General features: G+C 38.5%; 1 protein-coding gene and 1 non-coding gene across 3 annotated transcripts; both read right to left on the reverse strand.

The window, feature by feature from the left end:
* Window positions 1–3,579: 3,579 nt before the first annotated feature.
* On the reverse strand, window positions 3,580–19,116 carry atad1a (ATPase family AAA domain containing 1a). 2 transcript variants are annotated; one of them, XM_006625558.3, is made up of 10 exons: window positions 18,724–19,116; window positions 15,775–15,995; window positions 14,580–14,678; window positions 13,757–13,877; window positions 13,393–13,593; window positions 12,684–12,790; window positions 12,456–12,545; window positions 11,429–11,479; window positions 10,435–10,607; window positions 3,580–7,907 (listed from the first exon to the last, which is right to left on the reverse strand). In XM_006625558.3, the coding sequence occupies exons 2-10, from the start codon at window positions 15,946–15,948 to the stop codon at window positions 7,781–7,783; spliced, it is 1,143 nt and encodes a 380-aa protein (XP_006625621.2). In that variant the 5' UTR covers window positions 15,949–15,995; window positions 18,724–19,116; the 3' UTR covers window positions 3,580–7,780. The 2 variants fall into 2 exon arrangements, with proteins under 2 accessions (XP_006625621.2, XP_015196813.2); XM_015341327.2 differs by lacking the exon at window positions 18,724–19,116 and adding an exon at window positions 17,607–17,704.
* trnag-ccc (transfer RNA glycine (anticodon CCC)) lies at window positions 16,551–16,621 on the reverse strand. The gene has a single exon. It is a non-coding gene; the product is annotated as a tRNA-Gly (tRNA).
* Window positions 19,117–19,418: the final 302 nt, after the last annotated feature.

Raw genomic sequence — 19,418 nt, forward strand, 5'->3', positions numbered from 1 at the left:
CAATACAATAATAAGCACAATAATAATAAATAGGCAATAATAAAAGGCAAGTGTGCCCAATCCTGCAAAACAAATGTGATAAAACCTTTCAATCTAAATTTAAAGGTATTTAAATTTTCAATCTACCTTGAAATAATCCTGAATTGAAATTAAGAACACTGAAAAATATGATGAAAACCAGAAAGATAGCATCCCTAAGAGATACTGTACAGCCCATTCTGTACAGTTACAGCATAGCTACCCTGGGTAGCAAAATCAAAAATTAACACAAGGCTTCATTAAAGAAGAATTTCGCTAATTGGCCCCGGGGCTCATTTTTTAAAATTATAACATGCTGATCCTCGCCCTCATGTCTTGGGATTAACACACTTCAAACAGAAATTAAGAACGAGGGAAAAAATACAGCACAAGTACTTCATGTAAGTAACCTCATTAGACTTTCCTCTGCTTCAGAAATGATTCGCCTCAGTCGCTCAGGATATCAAGAAACCTTTGATATGCCTAATGGATTACTTACAGCAAAACAATGCAGTAGACAGCACAAGTGCAGTTCTGAAGACGAACATGACAGGTAGAAGAGGGGAAAATCATAGAACAGAAACAAGTTGTTTTGGCATTGCATGCACTGATAAATTCTAATCATACTGGCCGTAAAAGCAAGGCTAATAGTTTACCAATTCTACCCATACCTAAGAGAACTATTTCCTTTAACCTCATCAATATACCAACATTAAAGTCACCAGTGCATGAAAAAGCCGGGCCACCTTCTTTTCATTGATGTCTTTTGTGACACAAAGAGCAGAGACTTTCAAAACTGAATGGAAGAAACTCAGAAGGAAAAAAAAATGTAGTTTTGCTGACATTTGTCCTAAGCCCATTCCCCTCACTATTTTTCGCAAACGTCCAGCTGAATATCTAATGGAAAGCTAAATGGAAACTTGTTCCAAGCCACAGAAATGGGATTTTTAAAGTAATAAAAATTAAATGTCCATATTTTAGTGTCAAGCTATATTGTACCTATGTTCGTTGCTCGGCTAAGAAAAAGGGAATGGAGGCTGCGCTTGTGCTTTTGAGTAAGGAGTGAACTGAACTGGTTGCAGAAAAGCTATTTTGCGTAAGCAAACTCCAATGATTAGCCACCAGTTGACTTGAACATTAATTTCTGTCAGGAAATGGAGGGGCAAATTAATTTACAAGAGACGGAGGCACGTTCTTAATTTCTAGTGTTCACATACCAATTTAAATCAAGAGTTCCTGACTGTTGTATAAATGTTTCTTGGAACCTGTGGGGACTTTGCAAGCTCATTGCAGTGCTTTTTACCACAATGACTGAAACCACAATTGCTGCAAAGTTTACAGCTAAATCTTCATACCTCTCACTCAACACAGAGGTGCAGTAACACAAAACGAAGTATGCTTAAAAATGTTGTATAGCCTGTGAAATATCTTTAGAAAAATAAAACTGAAATGTACTTAGAAAATCTCTCTTCACAACCACTTATGTTGGACTTGTGAGTGGAACTCCTATAGATTTCTGTGGAAACTATTTGGTTTTTGTTTTGATATTTGTGAGTTGTATTTACTTTGCTATGGAAAATGTCTTTGACGCCTAGGTTTATATGCATTCTGATTCATGTTAAATTTAATATTAGTCAAAGCTGGTCTTTGTCTGTATACAGTATATACTGAGATGGAAATCTAAATGCTATTATTTGAGTGAAATTATTTTGTGACCATGGCAAATACATTCCTTGATTTCGTTTATAAACACAATAATGTAACATATTTCCTGAAAACACGCAGGGGTCGCTGGTGCCTATTAAATGGTGTGACAACCCTGTACCCTGACAACTGCCTGACATATGCAGGTGTCTCACAGGTACAGTACATGTGAGAGCTATAGTTAATGCCGCAGCCTGTAATAATTCTGTCACAGTCTGAGTGTCGAGGATGTTCCTGTCAATCTCAAATAGCCAAAGTGTCCAAACAAGTGCTCCATTATCTGGTGGCCATGAAGGCCAATTCAACATGTGTGTATAAACATCTATCTGTGTAACCCTGACTGTATGAGGAAAAGCATTGTCATGCTGGACAAGTAGCTGTGTCCATGAGGTTTCAACTTTGAATAGATGCAAGATGTTGTGTCCGTAGCATTGGGAAGGTAGACTACTCTATAGTAACAGCACATTCTGATAGGAGTTTAGAATTAAGTTTCAATCCCACAACACAACTTCTTACCCACCAAACCAATCTAATTCAACAAACACTACTACAGGCAAAACAGTCATCATCTGGCAATTCCAGACATAGCGTCAAGCTTCAGCAAAACTCTGACTAAACCTTTTAGGTAGCTGTGAAAAATGGCATCTTTTCATCTTCTGTGAGCATAGTTAGCTTTATTTACGACTGAGCATTGTCTTACAACTCAATGGTGATGCATAAAGCTCTGACAGGGATAAGTCCTACAGCACAGGAAACCCTTGCTTGCCATACATCTTTGGATGTGAAGATGCCAAAAATTACAGACCTTTCTTGCTGTGGGGAAATGTGTGGCAGAGGATGAAGATGATCAGTTATCTGAACCCAAGTTAACAGACAAGAAATGATTGATTAGTGGACATTAAGATGACATATAAAACAACAGCTTCGACATTCCAACTTTCACCATGACAAATGCCCTGTTCCTCTCTGCCATCATTAGCTATACTTCTTGCAGATGAACGGTGGAATTGCTGAATGTGTTTACTTACTCGCACATACTGTACATCTTTTATGTGCACTATGATATACTCACACTGTGTGTCACTCCATGGCAAATGCTGCACATCTACATATTCCGAACCAGCAATGACATCTGTTTTCCTTCACGGCCCTTATTAAACATACATTATATCATCAATTCAGGCAGCCCACTAAAGTGACCTGACACATTCTTACATGCTTGCTTACAATATGGGTTATAAGTCAATATTTCCAAAGTAACCTGGTATATATTGACTTGGAGCAGAAAGAGGAGAGGAACAAAAATCTCACAATCCGTACTTGGAATAACTTTTTCACACATACTATTAATTTGACTTCAATAGGTACAGTATGTACCTGTATGAAAACCATTGTGACAGCTTGTGTTTATTAAGGTTCTGGTAAAAGTGAAAAATCTAAATTTCTTTTCTATCCAACCTTTGATTCTTCTGCTTCAGCCCTCTTTCTGAATTGCTGCCTGCACCTTAGTTTCCTTGTATCACCCTTTCCTTTTCTGTAGGATCCAGAGGATTCTGTCTTTGAGCTGTGCCAGTCTAGGGACTTAACTTATTGAGAGAGATGCTGTATCACCCATTATTACGGATTCTTCAATTTCATGTTTAAATACTAAGGACCTAAATTGGCAAAGGGATCAGAGGTCATTCAAGTGTCTTCACTGCTCCTTATTATGAGTGGAATCTGGAAGTGAGCTGGAAGCTGAACCAAGACATTAACTGTCCAATAGTTGAGAAGCAAATTCTATCCTTTAGCAACAAAGAGATTAAACATATTTTTTGCAACACAGAACTATCACTAAGGAGAAAACACACAGAAAAGAATGAGACAATTTGACTTTTATTACATCAGAAGAGAACTCGAAGATATTGCATTTTCTTACCATCTCTCTAAAGCAGAAATAAATCACGTATGGTTTTCTACTCATTAATCAAAGTTGTAACTTTCAACTTCAGTGTCCTCCATTTCTGCAGGTTCGCTTCCTTTATAAACCCCATGAGCCAGCATTTTTTTTAACCCTCGTCGCCTTTTCAAAAGCTAGTGCTGCATGATAACAAATACTGTACAAAAACGAGTAAACACTCTTCAAGCCTTGCTCAGCAGGGGCATAGAAGCACAGGTTCCCTGACATTCATCAAGAATCCATTAAAATAAATACATGAAAAATGCCAACCAACAGAATCATATTACTTTCAGTAGGATATGAAAGATAGTGATAAAATCCAATTTTTCACATGGCACAGGTGCCTGAGGCTTGATGGGATTATTTTGACAGAAAAGGGAGCTTGTCATTTCTGATGATTGTTTGCATCTCACAATAAAGGAATTAAAGGAAAGTAAATGGTCTTTGCAAATTCTCCAAACCCATAAAGAACTGCAATAATTTGAGAGGTCAGTAAATCATTATCTGACTAAGTAAGGTCTTGAGAAGACATTTTTACCTGCCTAAATTCCACACCCCACACATGTTGGTGGCTTTCTGTTTCCAAAGGTCTCTAGTTTTAATCCAATGGAAATCCGCTATCATCTACAGAATTTGTAGTTTGTTATTAGTGAATGGGTTGAGGTTTTGATATGAACCAGGCTAGTTAAAGCTGCACAGTCCTTCCCAACTTTTGATGTTAAAATATTGGTAAAATACCTATGCAGCCTTTTTTCACTTCAAACAGTGCAAAATGGAATTCCATAAAGATATCATTCTGTATTCTTTAAAAAGTAATTGAACAACAGATACGTTTCCATGTGATACAGTAGCAGACCTACTGCATTAGTGAAAGAGGCTATTGATTTCACAGCTGCCTAAGATTTTGTTTTCCAGAAGACAAATGTTTGAAATTCAACCTTTCAAAAGAAAGGAAAATTATGTATCCCATGTGACCACATTGACACAAGCTAGGGTTTTCTCTATCATCATGATGTGACATATTTTGTGAACAACAGTAAACAGAAAAAATACACAAAGGATTTAAGAAGGCTAGTCTCTTGTGGCTCATTTTAGAGGAACAAATATTGTACACAAAGTCGAAAACACATGCAGTCACATAGAAGTCATTGAACTTTCAATTCCATAAAGTATTTTTTTGCTAATTTGTTATTATTAGTAGTTAAACTATACTTATTTGATTTGAACTCCTAAAGGGTTGCACATGTAAGAACTTAAAAGATAATTTTGTATTTGCTCTTAGATTATTTAGATTACAGATTAAAAGGGTCATACATTTAACTGAATAAAGCTCTACTACACTCTTTAACAGAAATAATCTATTGTAACTGTAGTTGTTAGGCACACTATATTACCTACAGTATGGAAGACAGCCATTTGAAATTCTCTGTTTCACAGTGGTAATAAAAAATCCTATGAATTATGAATTCCCAGCTCCTGTTTTTTTAATAACAAAACTTTTGTCTAATAACAAAACTAACACACTTAAAGAAAAAATATGAGAAAGGAAAAGAAAGTGAGAATCTGTTGTAAAAATGAAACTATTCTAAAACATTTCAGTTTATCTCCACAGGTTCAGAAAAACCAATAAGAAAATAAATAAATTGTGCTTAACAGATCTGTGCGGTGCTACTGGGTAGCCAGAGAGGAAGCTTCTATCAGGAGGTGTGTGGAGTGCACTGAATCTTTTCTCTGCATTCTCAGGTTTAAACCCAGCCTCACCTGCATCACTTTAGTGGACATTACTGACTACAGCAAAACTGGACATGACTTGGTGCAAGGTTTCACTGAATACCATCTGCTGTGTGCATTGTCCTGAATATAAGATTCTACAAAACAGTGTTAGTCTTCAGCACTTGTGTTCCCCTCAGAGTCTGGCAGGAATATTCACTGGCTAAATATGGTTAGGGGTAAGTTCAAATCAATATTTCAAAACCCCCAGGTATAAAACCAACAGACTCAGAAAATATTTAATTCCCACTGCAATCACACTCTTAAACAATGCAAAGTAACTACCTTGTCTCCTGTAACACTGCTGTATTCTCTTTTGACAATGTGTATTGTCATTGTGTTGTGTTTGACTGTGCCGTAAAACAAATTTCCCCTAGGGGACAATAAAGCTTGAATTGAATTTAAATCAAAGTGCTACACAAAACTTTCCTAATTCTGACTAATTTTCACACTTCTGAACATCCATCATCTAAAACGACATCATTACATAAGTCATGCAAAGGAAATGGTATGATAAGAGGACAGAAATTTTAAGGCCAAAAGCTGTATCAAGCTTTCAGGCACAAAATAATAGTTTCTGAACTGAGCAACAGTGACACTAGGTGGTCACTTTGCACAGAGCAATGTTCACTCAGACTTGGTATGCAATGTGTTCCTCCAGGCTCTCTAGGAAACTTAAGTTATTCTCAGCTACAGGCTTAGAAGCATCAAAGTGCTCTTTTGTCGCTCTCTGTTGATGACAGTTCTTTCACTCATACACAAGGGAAGGCATGTGAGATTGTTCTTGTTCAGCTTTTGATATAGAAAGAATGAGGGCATATACATGTGAAAAGATTACTGCATCACAAGAGTACCATTATTTCATGGGTTTAGGAAGTGAGGTGAGCCATTAAGAGAGACTGCTAATGGATCACAAAGCACACTCCCGGAGCAAAGAAAGCACTCTTGCTATTTTCATCTTAAATATGGCCATTCACAAGATTCATCAAACAAATAAGGTGTCCGGATGCATCCGATACCCACAGGTAAGCTATTAAAAAAGCAACAGGGGGTTGGATGGTAACAAATAAAATACTGTAGATATTTAGGTTTTCATTTACATTGGGTGCCTGTTCATCTTTGAATGGAGAGCTTCTGCAAAAAGAAAAAGCACACAGCACATAATCACTTCACACTACAATTCCCCTTTCTGTCTGACTTTTAACCCAGGTGGATACATTTCTATCTGATTGACTACATTTGACATTTACTTTAGGGAAACAAAAACATTCAGGGACGCCAAGATTGGAAACCAGCAACAAAATTATGTTTTTTTGAAAGCACGTGTTTATCCTTTTTATCCAATTAATCAGAATTCTGAGATTAAGCAGGATATTTATAGTCATGGGAATCAGATATCATGGTCCTGATGCTCCTTAATCCAGTTGATTTGATTAATGAACTGTTCTTTCAATTATGTCTATAATATTTTATCAATTTAGCAAGTAATGTGCAGTCATCCCTTTAAGTCTGTTGGCAATGCTTACATTAACTCTGTAAATTACAATTAATAAAATCCTGTATGATCACAATTAGTATTTCAGGCCAAGGTATTCAATGTTGAAAACTGTTATCCCAGACCTGAACTGGTCATTCTGGTTGTAATTGGCCATTTAACGTACTGCACTTAAGAGCATCATCTCAAATCCCCCAACTAAAAACACTACTTTACATAACTTTATCAGCCTACATGGCATTTATTAAACCTGCGATCCACAAAGTTACTACAATAAATTGATTTGTAGTGTAAACAGCCCAATATTTACCTTTTTTCTTCTGCATTGTGAAAGTGCAACTGGAAATTCAATGCAACATAACAACACCACACAATCCTACAGAATATTTAACTCAGATAACTCTAGCCCGTCTCTCTTGACAAGACCAGTGACCGTTACTAAGTCATGAAGGGCCTGCAAGACCAGATTCAACTGCAGTAATTATGTTCTAATGCATTTTCTAATTCTTTATGACATCTGAGTTTCTCACACACTCTCAAGACTTGAGGCTGGGAATGTCATTACGAAACAAGTTTGACATGGAAGTGGTGGTGGGGGCACTATTAACAATTATTAAACAGACATGCGGTTTACAGCCTTTGCACTCTGTCCTGGCTGAAATGAATTATGACAGACCAAAAAGAATAAGGAGCTAGACAGCAAGACGTAATACCCCTTGGCCCGATAAGGCAGCTTCCACCTTTAGAATATGCAGGACGCCGAGTTGGCCTCACAGCAGCTCTTGAGGTTACTTCTGAGTGTGCACTGTGCAGATGACACTTCAATCAGCACAGCACTGGCGAGGACGGAGGGATTAGTCCAGGGGGACCTCTTTCAGTGTCCTCTGGGATACAGTGGCTGCTTTGGAGTCCTTCATCTTCTCCAAACCAAACAGCAGGTCCAGCTGTGTTACCGGCCTCAGTCTGTCTTCATCTACTGGCCTGGAAGAACACAGCACAGCAAAATCTTGTCAGCAAGATTCAAAACAATTCAAGAGGTGGGCGTCCTGAATTCATGCCTTTTGTGGTTTTAAGGTAGCGTTGAAACGTGGCATTTATACTGTAGCTAGAGGTTACAGTACATGCCTTAAAAACATTGTTAAAAATTACACATTATCCTGGGCAGCCGTGAAGGGCAATGATTAGGACCTGCGGTAAGAAGGTTGAAGGTTTGAATCTGGGGTGGGAATCTGCTGTGGTACCCTTGAGCATGGTACTTCACTCAGTCAAAAGCCCTGTTGTGTACTCTCTAGGTCAACATCATAGAGGAGGTTTTTTTTTTCTCACTTGACTTATCAGGTTAAAAACAGTGTCTTTTTTCTTCTGATGATAATTGTATACATTTGAAGATTCAAAGTTTTGTAAGTGGCAAAAGGGCAGTTTTCAAGTTTGTCAGCATAACCCTTAAGAAAAACAAGTGAAATATGTCATTATGACATGACATTACAGCACATAATTAAGTCTCATTGTCTCAAGCTCTTTTGGTTACACCAGTTTTCCTCCATGCAATGACTGCTGAAGACAAATCTAACCATGAAGGTACAAATATGAGGACTAGTCCTATTCACAATGATGTATTTCTGATTATTCTTAGTTCTTAGTTCAACAATTAGTTGAAAACACATTGAACAAGCTACATTTGGATTTATGAAAAGATCTGTCTCAAACAGTAATAGAGTCTTATAACAGACAATAAAATACAAAATCAAATCAATACAATCAAGATACAATATCAAATCAATGCAATGAATAATGCATAAAACACTGTTAAAGACACTATAAACCAGAAGAGTGTAGGATTCTTGTACAATACACATGAATAACAAAACCAGACAAAAGAACACTGAACTCAATCATGAATCAGAGTTCACACCACATAAAATTCAACAAAAGTTTTTTGCAAAGTTGATCTAATGGAGTAGGTGGTGTCAAGTATTGCATTTCAGGCTTTAATAGTATGTGGGTTGAAAGACAGGACATTTGAAATGCTTCTGTATATTTATATGTGTAGAAGCATCTTTCAGAAACATCTTTGCTGGAACAGTCCCTTCTAGGGAGTAAAAACGATCATGAAAACAAAGGGATTCATTATTGGTTTGGGATTGGTTTGTACTATACTCTAACAGCTATTTAGAAATTCCTGTATATTGCATTAATGAAAACCGCAAATTAAATATCTTCTTTGGATATTTACATAGTTGACTAAAAATGCATTCATACTAAGAAAAATGTTAAGGGCAGCACTGTGGCACCAGACACCAGAAAAATAGTTGTCCAAAATTATTGCACATTTTTCTAAATAAATGAGGTTCTAATTTAATCACATCCCTGTAAATGTCTTGAAAATAAATGCCAAAAACACAATCCTGTAATCTTTTTGGTCATATAATAGCTTTACAAAGCCTCAAAGCTTACAGCAGCTTCTAAAAGTCACCCTGATTGCCACTGGGTATTCGAGAAGTCTTAAAAAAATAGCAAAACACTCACCATGTCAAGAGGGGGGAAAAGTCAGAGAACTGTATACAAATCTAAGGCAGAAGATTATCGTCCACAGCAATTCTAGTGAGAGCTTTAAAAAACCGTGGTGTCTATCATCCAAAAGTACTTATCTGACTTATTGATTTTTTTAATTATTTTTTTTTCTCCTTCTGCCCCCTGTTTAACACCAATGTGAACTTTTTGCCTTGTTATTATAAGGAGAATGTGGGTGTTGGGCAGAGTTGCATAGCAACACAAAAAGAAGAGGCATTAATCAGTGAAATAGCAAATAATGAACCCTAAAGCCAACACGGACAGTCTCAGTGGTATGAATTATACAACTAGGTAATGTTCTTATTGAAAAAAGGAATGGGAATATGGGGATATGTGGCTTTCACTGGTCCTGGTGTCTTCATAAGAACTGAAGAACAAACTGTGGGTATTCTATCCTAAAAAATGGTGTTGAAGCACTCCTTTAACATATCCAAGCAGGTGACTACTGGAACATATAATCAAAATTCTTGATTGGCCACCACAATCTTCAGACCTCAAGCCTTCAGAATATCTCTGGTGTGAACTAAAGAAAGCAGCTCACACAGGCTGCTAGAGTAGGTTCTCACACAAGAAGCATAATCTGAAGGAGACCGAGAAGTTCTTCATGAAGGCACGGTCAAAAATCCCCACCAAGAAAAACCTGGGTGTCTGGAACAAGCTGCCAAGCCATGTGGTTGACCCCAATTCCCTAGGATCCTGCAAGAGATGGTGAGCGAGGTACTCAACTCCATGACCTGCTATCAATCAAAGAAGATTGAACGGCCTCCTCTCATTTGTAACCTCGTGTTCCTTTGTTACCCTTAGTATGGCGATTACTTGAAACGTCCCCAGCAACTGCAGACAGTAACTTGTATTTTAGCTTATACTGCCTCCAGTTCTTCTTCAGCGAAGCTCCAGCAGTTCACATGTCTTTCCGATGGATTCTGGTAACACGTACCTCTCCTCCACGTCCAGCTCCTGCAGCTGGTGCGCGATTTGTTTCATCTGTTGCTTGCGCACATAATCCCTGACTCGGTACATGGCTGCATCCCGGCAAAGCTCCTTCAGGTCGCTGCCAGAGTAACCCCCCGTCTTCTCTGCTATCTCCTTCAGATTGATGGCATTGCTGAGCTGCGAGCGAAAAAAACACAGACCTCGTGAAAGACGTTTCAAACGATTTACTGTCACTTTGTTTCCTACCTGCTGCCTACATTTGCATGGTCAGGAACTGTCCAAGGATCAATGTTCAAGTAGATCTGGTTAGTGGAATATCGTTGCTTCTGCCGCAAAAAAATGCATTGTGATGTTGCTTTGCTGCACTAACTTCAACCTTGCTGTATTGCAACTACGGCTGTGTTTTTGTATCCCAGGGCCTTTTATGTTTGCTTATAGGTCCTCTCTGTTTCAAGTCATAATCAGCTACTACAGAAGCAAAATCAATACTCAATATAATACTTTAATCTCACATGGCTGACTCAGAGTCTCCCATTACCAAGGAGACCCCTTAATTGCAGAAGAGCATTGCCACATGCATGTCATCATGCATGATCCAATTTGCACTTATTTCTTTATATCTTATGATCTGTACTTTGATTAGATTTCTGAGCTTGACTAAGACTGTCATACATTAAACCAACTTTGCCATAACTGATATTTCTCTTTCAAAATGATCAGAACTCAATCCCCACCCAAAAGAAATAAACATAATGTTTATTATAATAATGTTCATTACGATTTGTGACTTCAGGCTAGATAGATGCAGCAGGGGGCAATTGCTGATCTTTATTTAAGATTGCAATATGGTAACAAGCAAAAGATGAAAGTATCAAGTACACCTCTTCAAGAAGAAATCTGTATCTACCTAATTGAAGGTATCTAAGGTTAATGAATACCCTGAGAGATTTGATTTGGGCTGCAACGTTTTAAGAATGAAGTGCTGGGAAGACACTTACATTTTCTCCCGCCAGAATCAGCTTTAAGATGTCTTGCCTTTGCTTTTGACTCTATAGAAAGGAAAAGAAGAGCAGAAAAAGTGGCTATATCTCTGGGAATAAAAAATATATAAAATCAATCTCAGAATTTTCTAGGAAAGCCAGCAGCAAAACTGTAATGGAGTGTGATATTTAAGTAGGGAGGCTGCAAAGGAACAGGCTGAAAAGAAAAGAGATGCAACGTTTTGGCTGTGGAGCCTTCTTTAGGTGTTCACTTTATGAGTTTCAAGACTTCAAACTTCAAGAGCTGAAAACACATTAAATACTATGCCTAAAATAGAAAATTGAAATAAAATACCCCCAACTTAAGAAATTCAAAATTCAAAAGATACAAGGGTTCCCCAAGCTCAGGACCATCAAAGTAACATATAGGTCAACTTCAACTAAAACAAATACCTGTTTAGGAAATATGCTTATTCTGACACAGCAGATCCAAAAACATATATATATATTTTCTCCTAATGCTTGTTAATGTTTGATGGTTGATGGTGACCAACTTTACTTTGTCAGCTTAAATAACAAAAATAATAAAATAAATTACCATTGTATTAGACTGGCTCATGCTAGTGTCAATTAGCAAATCTTCATTAATAATACTGACAGAGGACATAGAGAACAAAGTTCACATATAACAATATTCACGTCAAGTAGCCACAGGGAACCTGAGGTGTTTCGGGGCTGGAGACCCCTGATTGACTAGAAGTCTGTGAGGCTGTCTCCAGGGCAGCCTCTAGTGGTGGCCTACGGTTACTGCTCCACCTGTTTCTAAAAACTGGGAAGATTTGATCCGAAATGGTCTCTATATTACTTAACAAATCACCCTCCTTAATTCAGCATAGTGAAACTGTTCCAAAGTTTCTGGAACTGAGGAAATAGTGGTGACCTAAAAAGCTTGTTATACCACGGCTCTCCAGGATCAAGGAGTGGAGCTGGAGAACACAGGGAAAATCCTGTTTCTACCAGCTGCTAACATGGATAAGGTTCTTACAGGCAGATTGATCTGGAAGGTGGTAGGCATCCGGCGGAGTATAGCCGGATCAACATCCTGCGGCCTGTTTGTGGCTCCCATCACCATCACCTGTCAACAGAAATACACTGCAAGTGAAAAACTGGCGCAGAAAACAGTTGCAGTGTTCCTGGGTAGCAGCCAGGCCGTTTTAGGCGCGTCTGCCCTATTTACTACAGCATCATGCTGCAGAACAACACCACACTGTACCTGACAGTCTGAGCCCGTCTCCAGCCCATCCCACAGACTCATAAACTGAGCCTTCATCATGGCTGTGGCCTCATGGTCCATGCTGGAGCGACTGCGCAGAAACGAGTCTAATGGGAAAATAGGTGAAATGAGGGAGCATTGAAAAGCTGTTACCCTTCTTCTACTAACAATGATTTTTTTTTTTTAAACTTAGGAATCTACAATTATTTCTTCCTCTTGTTTTTGCATATTTTTGGAAACATCAGCTATTGCTATTGCAACAGCCCTAAGTGCTAGCAGGAAAGAGATGAAGAGGGCATATATATGCATTCTACCGGCTATCTACTTCCTTTTCTTACTGCGAGCCCGTAGAAGAAGCCGCAGAGTGGAGCTGAATCAGCTCCAGGGGTCACTGCTGCACTTCAAAGTGAATGAAATCAGACCGACAGAAGAGACAAACAGCAAAGCAGTTTTTATGATACCACAGCTGTGGCCAAATGGCATTCCCAATCCTTCCATCCTGCAGGACCTGACCCACTTTAATTGTCTGATTAATCCATGAGTAATTTAATTAAGAAATGAAGGATCTGGCTGCACAAACGACTGTCCAGTTTTATCTAGCACAGGTCTGAATATCTTTGTCACTCAGTGCTGTCCATAAGACCATTCTGTTAACAGGCAGCAGCTGTCCGTGGGTATAAAGATGCATGCTACGAAGCTCTGTGATTACCAATCTCATCAATGAAGATGATGCAGGGTTGGATCTTCACCGCAAGGGAGAAGACTGCGGCGGTGAGTTTCTGGGACTCTCCATACCATTTATCAGTCAGCGTGGAGGCCTGCAGATTGATGAACTGGCACCCTGAAGCCTTAGCTGTGGCCTTGGCAATCAGGGTCTTCCCACAGCCTGGGGGCCCATACAAAAGCACACCTTGAGAGCCAAAGGAGAGGAAGAACATCCATTACTCCCCCTGAATTAAGAGCAAGTCAACTCTCTGGGTGACTTTACAACATGGAACAAAAGATTTCCCTGATTTTTTATTTTTGTGTGTGCGCTTTAGATCTCTTTGAATTGCTCAGACAGTCATCTGTACCTTTCGGTGGCTGGAAGAGCTTGGATCCTCTAAATAAGTGTCTCTTCTGAAAGGGCAGAATGACAGTGTCCTGGAGCTCAGTGATCACCTCGTCCAGCCCTGCTATGTCCCTCCAGGTCACCTGCAGCATCACGGCAAAAAAATACAGCCTCAGCTTCTACTCTTCTGGGCATTTCACATGCGAGTGAGATAATCAGCTCCGCAGACATAAAACCAGCACGTTTCCTCTCTATTGTCAGGAATGTAAAGGTATTAAGAACCTCAGGAATGCTGTGTCGACACACAACATAAAATCAGCAACTCCTCCAAGCCTAGGTACTCTGAAAACAAAATGACCATTATTTTTTTTAACTTCACAGTTTTTTTAAATATTAAAATTCCTAGTTCGACATAACATTTTAATCAATGCAGTTTTATTAACACTGCCGGGTACTATACATCTTATAATTTGCCTGTCATCTGGGTAGATCGGGGGAGTGTCAATTATTATAATTCATTATAACAAATTAGATTAGAGTCAGTAATTCATTATAATACACCAAAAGTAATTGTTTTATCCCAAGGAATCAAAAACACCTGAGGCCTCACCCAACTAGTCTTCCCTGAATTAGAGTGTATTTAATAATTTAGTCGGCAGGAGCATTACTTACCATAAAAACAGTAATTTACTATTTAGATACTAGCAACTAAATTGATTTAATCCAGACTTAAATCTCATTTACTGTAGGTTGAAAAGAGCAGGGAGCCAAAATGTACTTAGAAACTGAGCTTGATACCTCTGGATTAGAGGTAACAACTGGTGTTTCTGCTTGTTCAAAATTACCTTCATGCTACGGGGATCCACAAGATGTGAGGCAATGTTCAGCTCGTACTCATTCAGCTTGATTCCCTCCACCCCAATCTGTTTCATCAGCTGCTCCGCCTGTGCACAAAGGTAAGGCAAAGAAAGGATCCTGATACTGCACCTAAGCACCATAAACCTTACAGCTCCAGCCACCAAAATCTTAACAAGGAAATAAGAAAGGCTGTCAATTAGATTAATCATGAACATAAATAAGAAAGGCTGTTAATTAGATTAATCATGAACATAACTTCCATTGATTACGGTTCCAGTTTTTGCTATACTGTATAAGAAAAGAGACTGCTTTTAATTACTTCCCTGCATTGTCTTGATGAGAACAGAGTGGTATCTATATAAGCATCAATTTCCCTTTGATGTGTATCTTCCTGTAACTCAGGATCACCCAAAGGGTGTGTTCTTACTTCCTGCTTGTCATTGCAAATTTTATTTTAACGGGTATTTCCCCATGAAACTGTCTTAAATATTTATTGTATTTCCATTGTTGCTGCTTCTTCTGGCCGACCTCCCTATTGTTTTATGTTTTGTAAACTGAACTAGGATGGTAACTCTACCAGTACCTAAATTGATTTAGTCTAGATTTAGATCTCTTTTAGATTATGAAGAGTAGCGAGTCCAAAATGCATCCAGGAACTAACTTTGATACCCCCGCTTTAGAGATAACAACTGTTGTACATGTTTTTTAAAGAAGATGTTCCTTTTCTAAAGCCTTGTTTACTGTTTCTTAAAATGTCATAATTTTGGAAATGTTCTTCTTAGAAGACTATCTTTAACTACTGTTTCCATAATCTTACCAGTAACAGAAGCGAAACAGATTGACTGGCCTAGAATTTACTGGCTCAGTTTGGATCCCCTCCTAATAAATTGGTGTTAAAATGTTTGGAATAATTCAAGATGAGGGTACAGCTCAAGCTTAAGTTAACATATGCAATCAACTGGGCATCACCGTGTCCTACACAACCAAATCAAAGTGATCCCATTTCATAAGGAAACAAATGCTTTCTTTATATCTATAACTTAGTACTTCAGATCAATGAAAATAACTGCTAGAATGTTTTAATAGCCAGGAATTATGGTCGCATTTCTTTCAATTTAAGCTGTGAAACGCAGCCCCCCACAGGAAGCTCAGTCTGCCCACTGCACTCGGACACAGACGTACCCTCTTCTTGGCCTGCAGTTTCTGCTTACGAGTGGGATCCAGGGCATCCACCACCCACTTGATGCTGAAGTACGTCGCCGCCCCAAAGATTGTCAGCCGGACCACCAAACCCACCACCTCATTCCTGGTCAAAGGCCGAACAAGGGCATCTCGGGGGATCTCTTTCAGCAACATTCCTGGTGCTGCTCTGCCTCTCACTTCAATCTCTTCAAGACAGAAGGCTGGCAAAACACAGAGGAGAAGGGCACTGTGAAATGGAACTTGGCGCCACAGACAGGGAAAGACGCCAGCCAGCAGCATACATTTTCACACTCAGGCCAGAGGAAGTCGAACCTGTGTAGATTCTCTGGGAAGTAAAGAACATAATTTGCTTCTCAGGATTAAAGGTGGGAGGACTTTCCAAGAAAACCCTGCTGAACTATTAATAAGATAAGCCTAGCAGTAATAAAATTAAAATTTCCAATTTCCCTCACGGGATCAATAAAGTATCTATCTAATACTGTAATGTTACTTTATTAGCCCTGTACAATTTCTTGCATTAGGAATTCGTCTTTTCGCATACCCCAGCTTGCTCTCCATGAGACACAGACACACAGACAGGGAGAGAAGCTTGGGATCAAGCAGGGTCAGCCATTGTACAGCGCCCCTGGAGTTGGGGTTAAGGGCCTTGCTCAGGGGCCCAACGGAGTAGGATTCCTCTGCTGGCTGCAGGATTTGAACAGCCAACCTTCCAGTCACAGGCACAGATCCTTAGCCACAGAGCCACACTAAATACGTGCGCCGCCCGGGAATTGAACCCGGGTCACAAGAATGGGAATCTTGCATGATACCACTACACCAGCGGCGTTTCTGAGATACTGTTGCCCAAAAAAGAGAGGCGAGGTAGGCCACATTCTATGACTTTAAAAAATGTCCTATTCTCACATGCTAAAATAACTGAATCTTTTCTGTCTGAAAAGATCATGACCTGATTCAAATATTCATATTTCTCAAAGGCACTGCTAAATTCACCTCACTGGAAGTCTTTAGAATCAGTGTGAGACTAAAGTGGAAAGGTACATGGGAATGAGCATTTAAATCTGAAAACAGGAAGCAGTTCTTTGCACAACAGGCTGGTGAGTCCTGGAATAAAACGCCCAACCATATTGTTTGTTCAATATCATTACTGAAAGACTGATACTGAATTATACGTAGGAAGCGATTGGCTGCAGTTATTGTAAGTGAAGGTAGTGCAACCAATGTAAGTGTAATTACTTTTCACACATGGGATATGGGTGTTGGATAACTTTGTTTATTAAATAAATGGAATAATAATAATAATAATAATAATAATAATAATAATAATAATAAAAAGTGTTATTTTTTCACCCAGGTTCCCTTTATCTAATAGTAGATTTTGTCTAAAGATCTGAAAAAATCCAGTGTGACAAATATGTAAAAATAGAGGAAATCAGGAAGGGGGCAAATACTTTTTTTACATAGCACTCTTCTGGACACTCCACCCAAAGCGCTTTCCAGGTAATGGGAACTCCCCTCCACCACCACCATTGTGCTGCCCTCACAGAGTGATGAAGCCAATTTATTGATGGGGATTATTAGGAGGTCATGATTGGTAAAAGCCAATGGGAAATTTGGCCAGGATGCCAGGGTAACACCCATACTCTTTTCGAGGAACACCCTGGGATTTTTAATGACCACACTGAGTCAAGACCTCGGTTTATATCTCATCCAAAGAACAGCGCCTTTTTACAGTATAGTGTCCCCATCACTATACAGGGGCATTAGGACCCACACTGACCACAAGGTGAGCACCCCCTGCTGGCCCCACTAACACCTCTTCCAGCAGCAACCTTAGCTTTCCCAGGAGGTCTCCCATCCAGGTATTGAGCAGGCTCAAACTGGCTGAGCTTCAGTAGTTTGCAAGGTGATATGGCTGCTGGAGCAATAAGGATAGAAATGAAACAATGAAGCTAAGAAAAACAAACAGCCGAATGACAAGTAATTGTGTAATATCAAGTCAAATGGTTCCATTATATAGAGATCTTAAAAGGGTTACCTAATAAATCTAAAATGACGTTTTTTTGCGATTTTTAAAAGCTTATTCTTGGCTGCTGGTTTCAACAAAATCGATTGCAATAGTAACGAGCTGTATATAATAAATAATTGTCTTGAAAATATTACGTAGCAAATATGAAATACGGAAACAAAACTGAAATTCAAACTAAGCACAAAAGTCACGAACGAGTTTTGCTTTTTTTTCCTGCTCATTACGTCACGAGTGTATACTCAGGTGAATGTGTGCCCTACGTCAGAGCTGTTACAGAACCATCGCAAAGCGACTAAGGACAGCAAAAGCTATATTGCAAAGCCAAAATAACATAGTGCACCTCAAAGAATAATTTTTTATTTAATATAAAGAGATCCACAGGCGTTTCTTGTGATAGTTCTTGTAATACTAATTCATTCATAAACAACCACAAGAAACGTCATTGAGAAACATCATTGCTCGTAAGTAGTAAAAAATTGTCAAGTCCATTCCAGAAACATAAATTAGCAAAAGAGTGGTCATTACTTAAGAGAATACCAATCAGTATGTTTTCTGCAAATTAAACATAAATGGAAAATACGCTCAATTTACACAAAATCTAATGACATCACAGGTTTAATGTTCTGTGCTCACAACGAATGGCTGTTAGCCTAGCTAAATAAATGGTTTAATGACTCAATGTCACTAAAGAGAAAGGAAGCAGCTGGGAAGGTGGATTTCAATGTAAAGAAACCTAATTAATTTTGAATGAACTACCAAAAATAAAATGATCCACCAAGCTTTAATAGTATGATAGCGACACTGCTTAGGTTACATGACAAAGGAAAATGCAATTAATGGCTCAGAACATTTTAAAAGATTCTTAAACAACAGAAAACAAATGCAAATATTTTTTCACTTACTGATACCTCCTGCAGCATCTTCTGTGTGTTACCCTGTAATGCACCGATAGAGAAACAAGGTAGTTTGCACTTTAGTTCCATGCATATTTCCGAATGTATTCAAATTTATTTGTGGTTTTTAATTAATTTAAAACCTAACGACAAAAAAAACGTGTATTTTATCATTATATGGCATTACAGCAATTAACGTCAAGGCTGTGTATTTGGGTGCTATTGCAGATAACAGTTAACGAAATGTTGACAGCAAATGTATACTTGGTTATTCATATTACAGTATGTGCGTATCTAAATACAAATTTCATCCTTAATCTTATAGGATAAAATATGATTTCTATATCAGAAGGAGGAACACCATTGACGACTGTTTTAAAAAGTCAACAGACGTCGCTATGAATCGTTGGATCCACCGAATAATAATTAGGAAATCTAGATAGCGGAAATTTCTGAGGAATATTTCAAACTAAAGCAGGCAACCACGCCCAGCTCTGTCCCGTGGTACTGTATAATCTGATTCTAACGTTGTGAAACGTTAAAAAAAGGACATTGATAATGGCTATTAGAATTATGACATATATTCATTATCAGTTTATTACGTGAGTGATAATGGCTATTACAATTATGACATATATTAATTATCAGTTGATTAGGTGGGCATTTTCATATTATTTATGTTCAGGTTTGGCAATTACATTTTC

This window comes from Lepisosteus oculatus, chromosome 2 (genome assembly GCF_040954835.1).
Source record: "Lepisosteus oculatus isolate fLepOcu1 chromosome 2, fLepOcu1.hap2, whole genome shotgun sequence".
In the NCBI taxonomy this organism is placed as follows: Eukaryota; Metazoa; Chordata; class Actinopteri; order Semionotiformes; family Lepisosteidae; genus Lepisosteus; species Lepisosteus oculatus.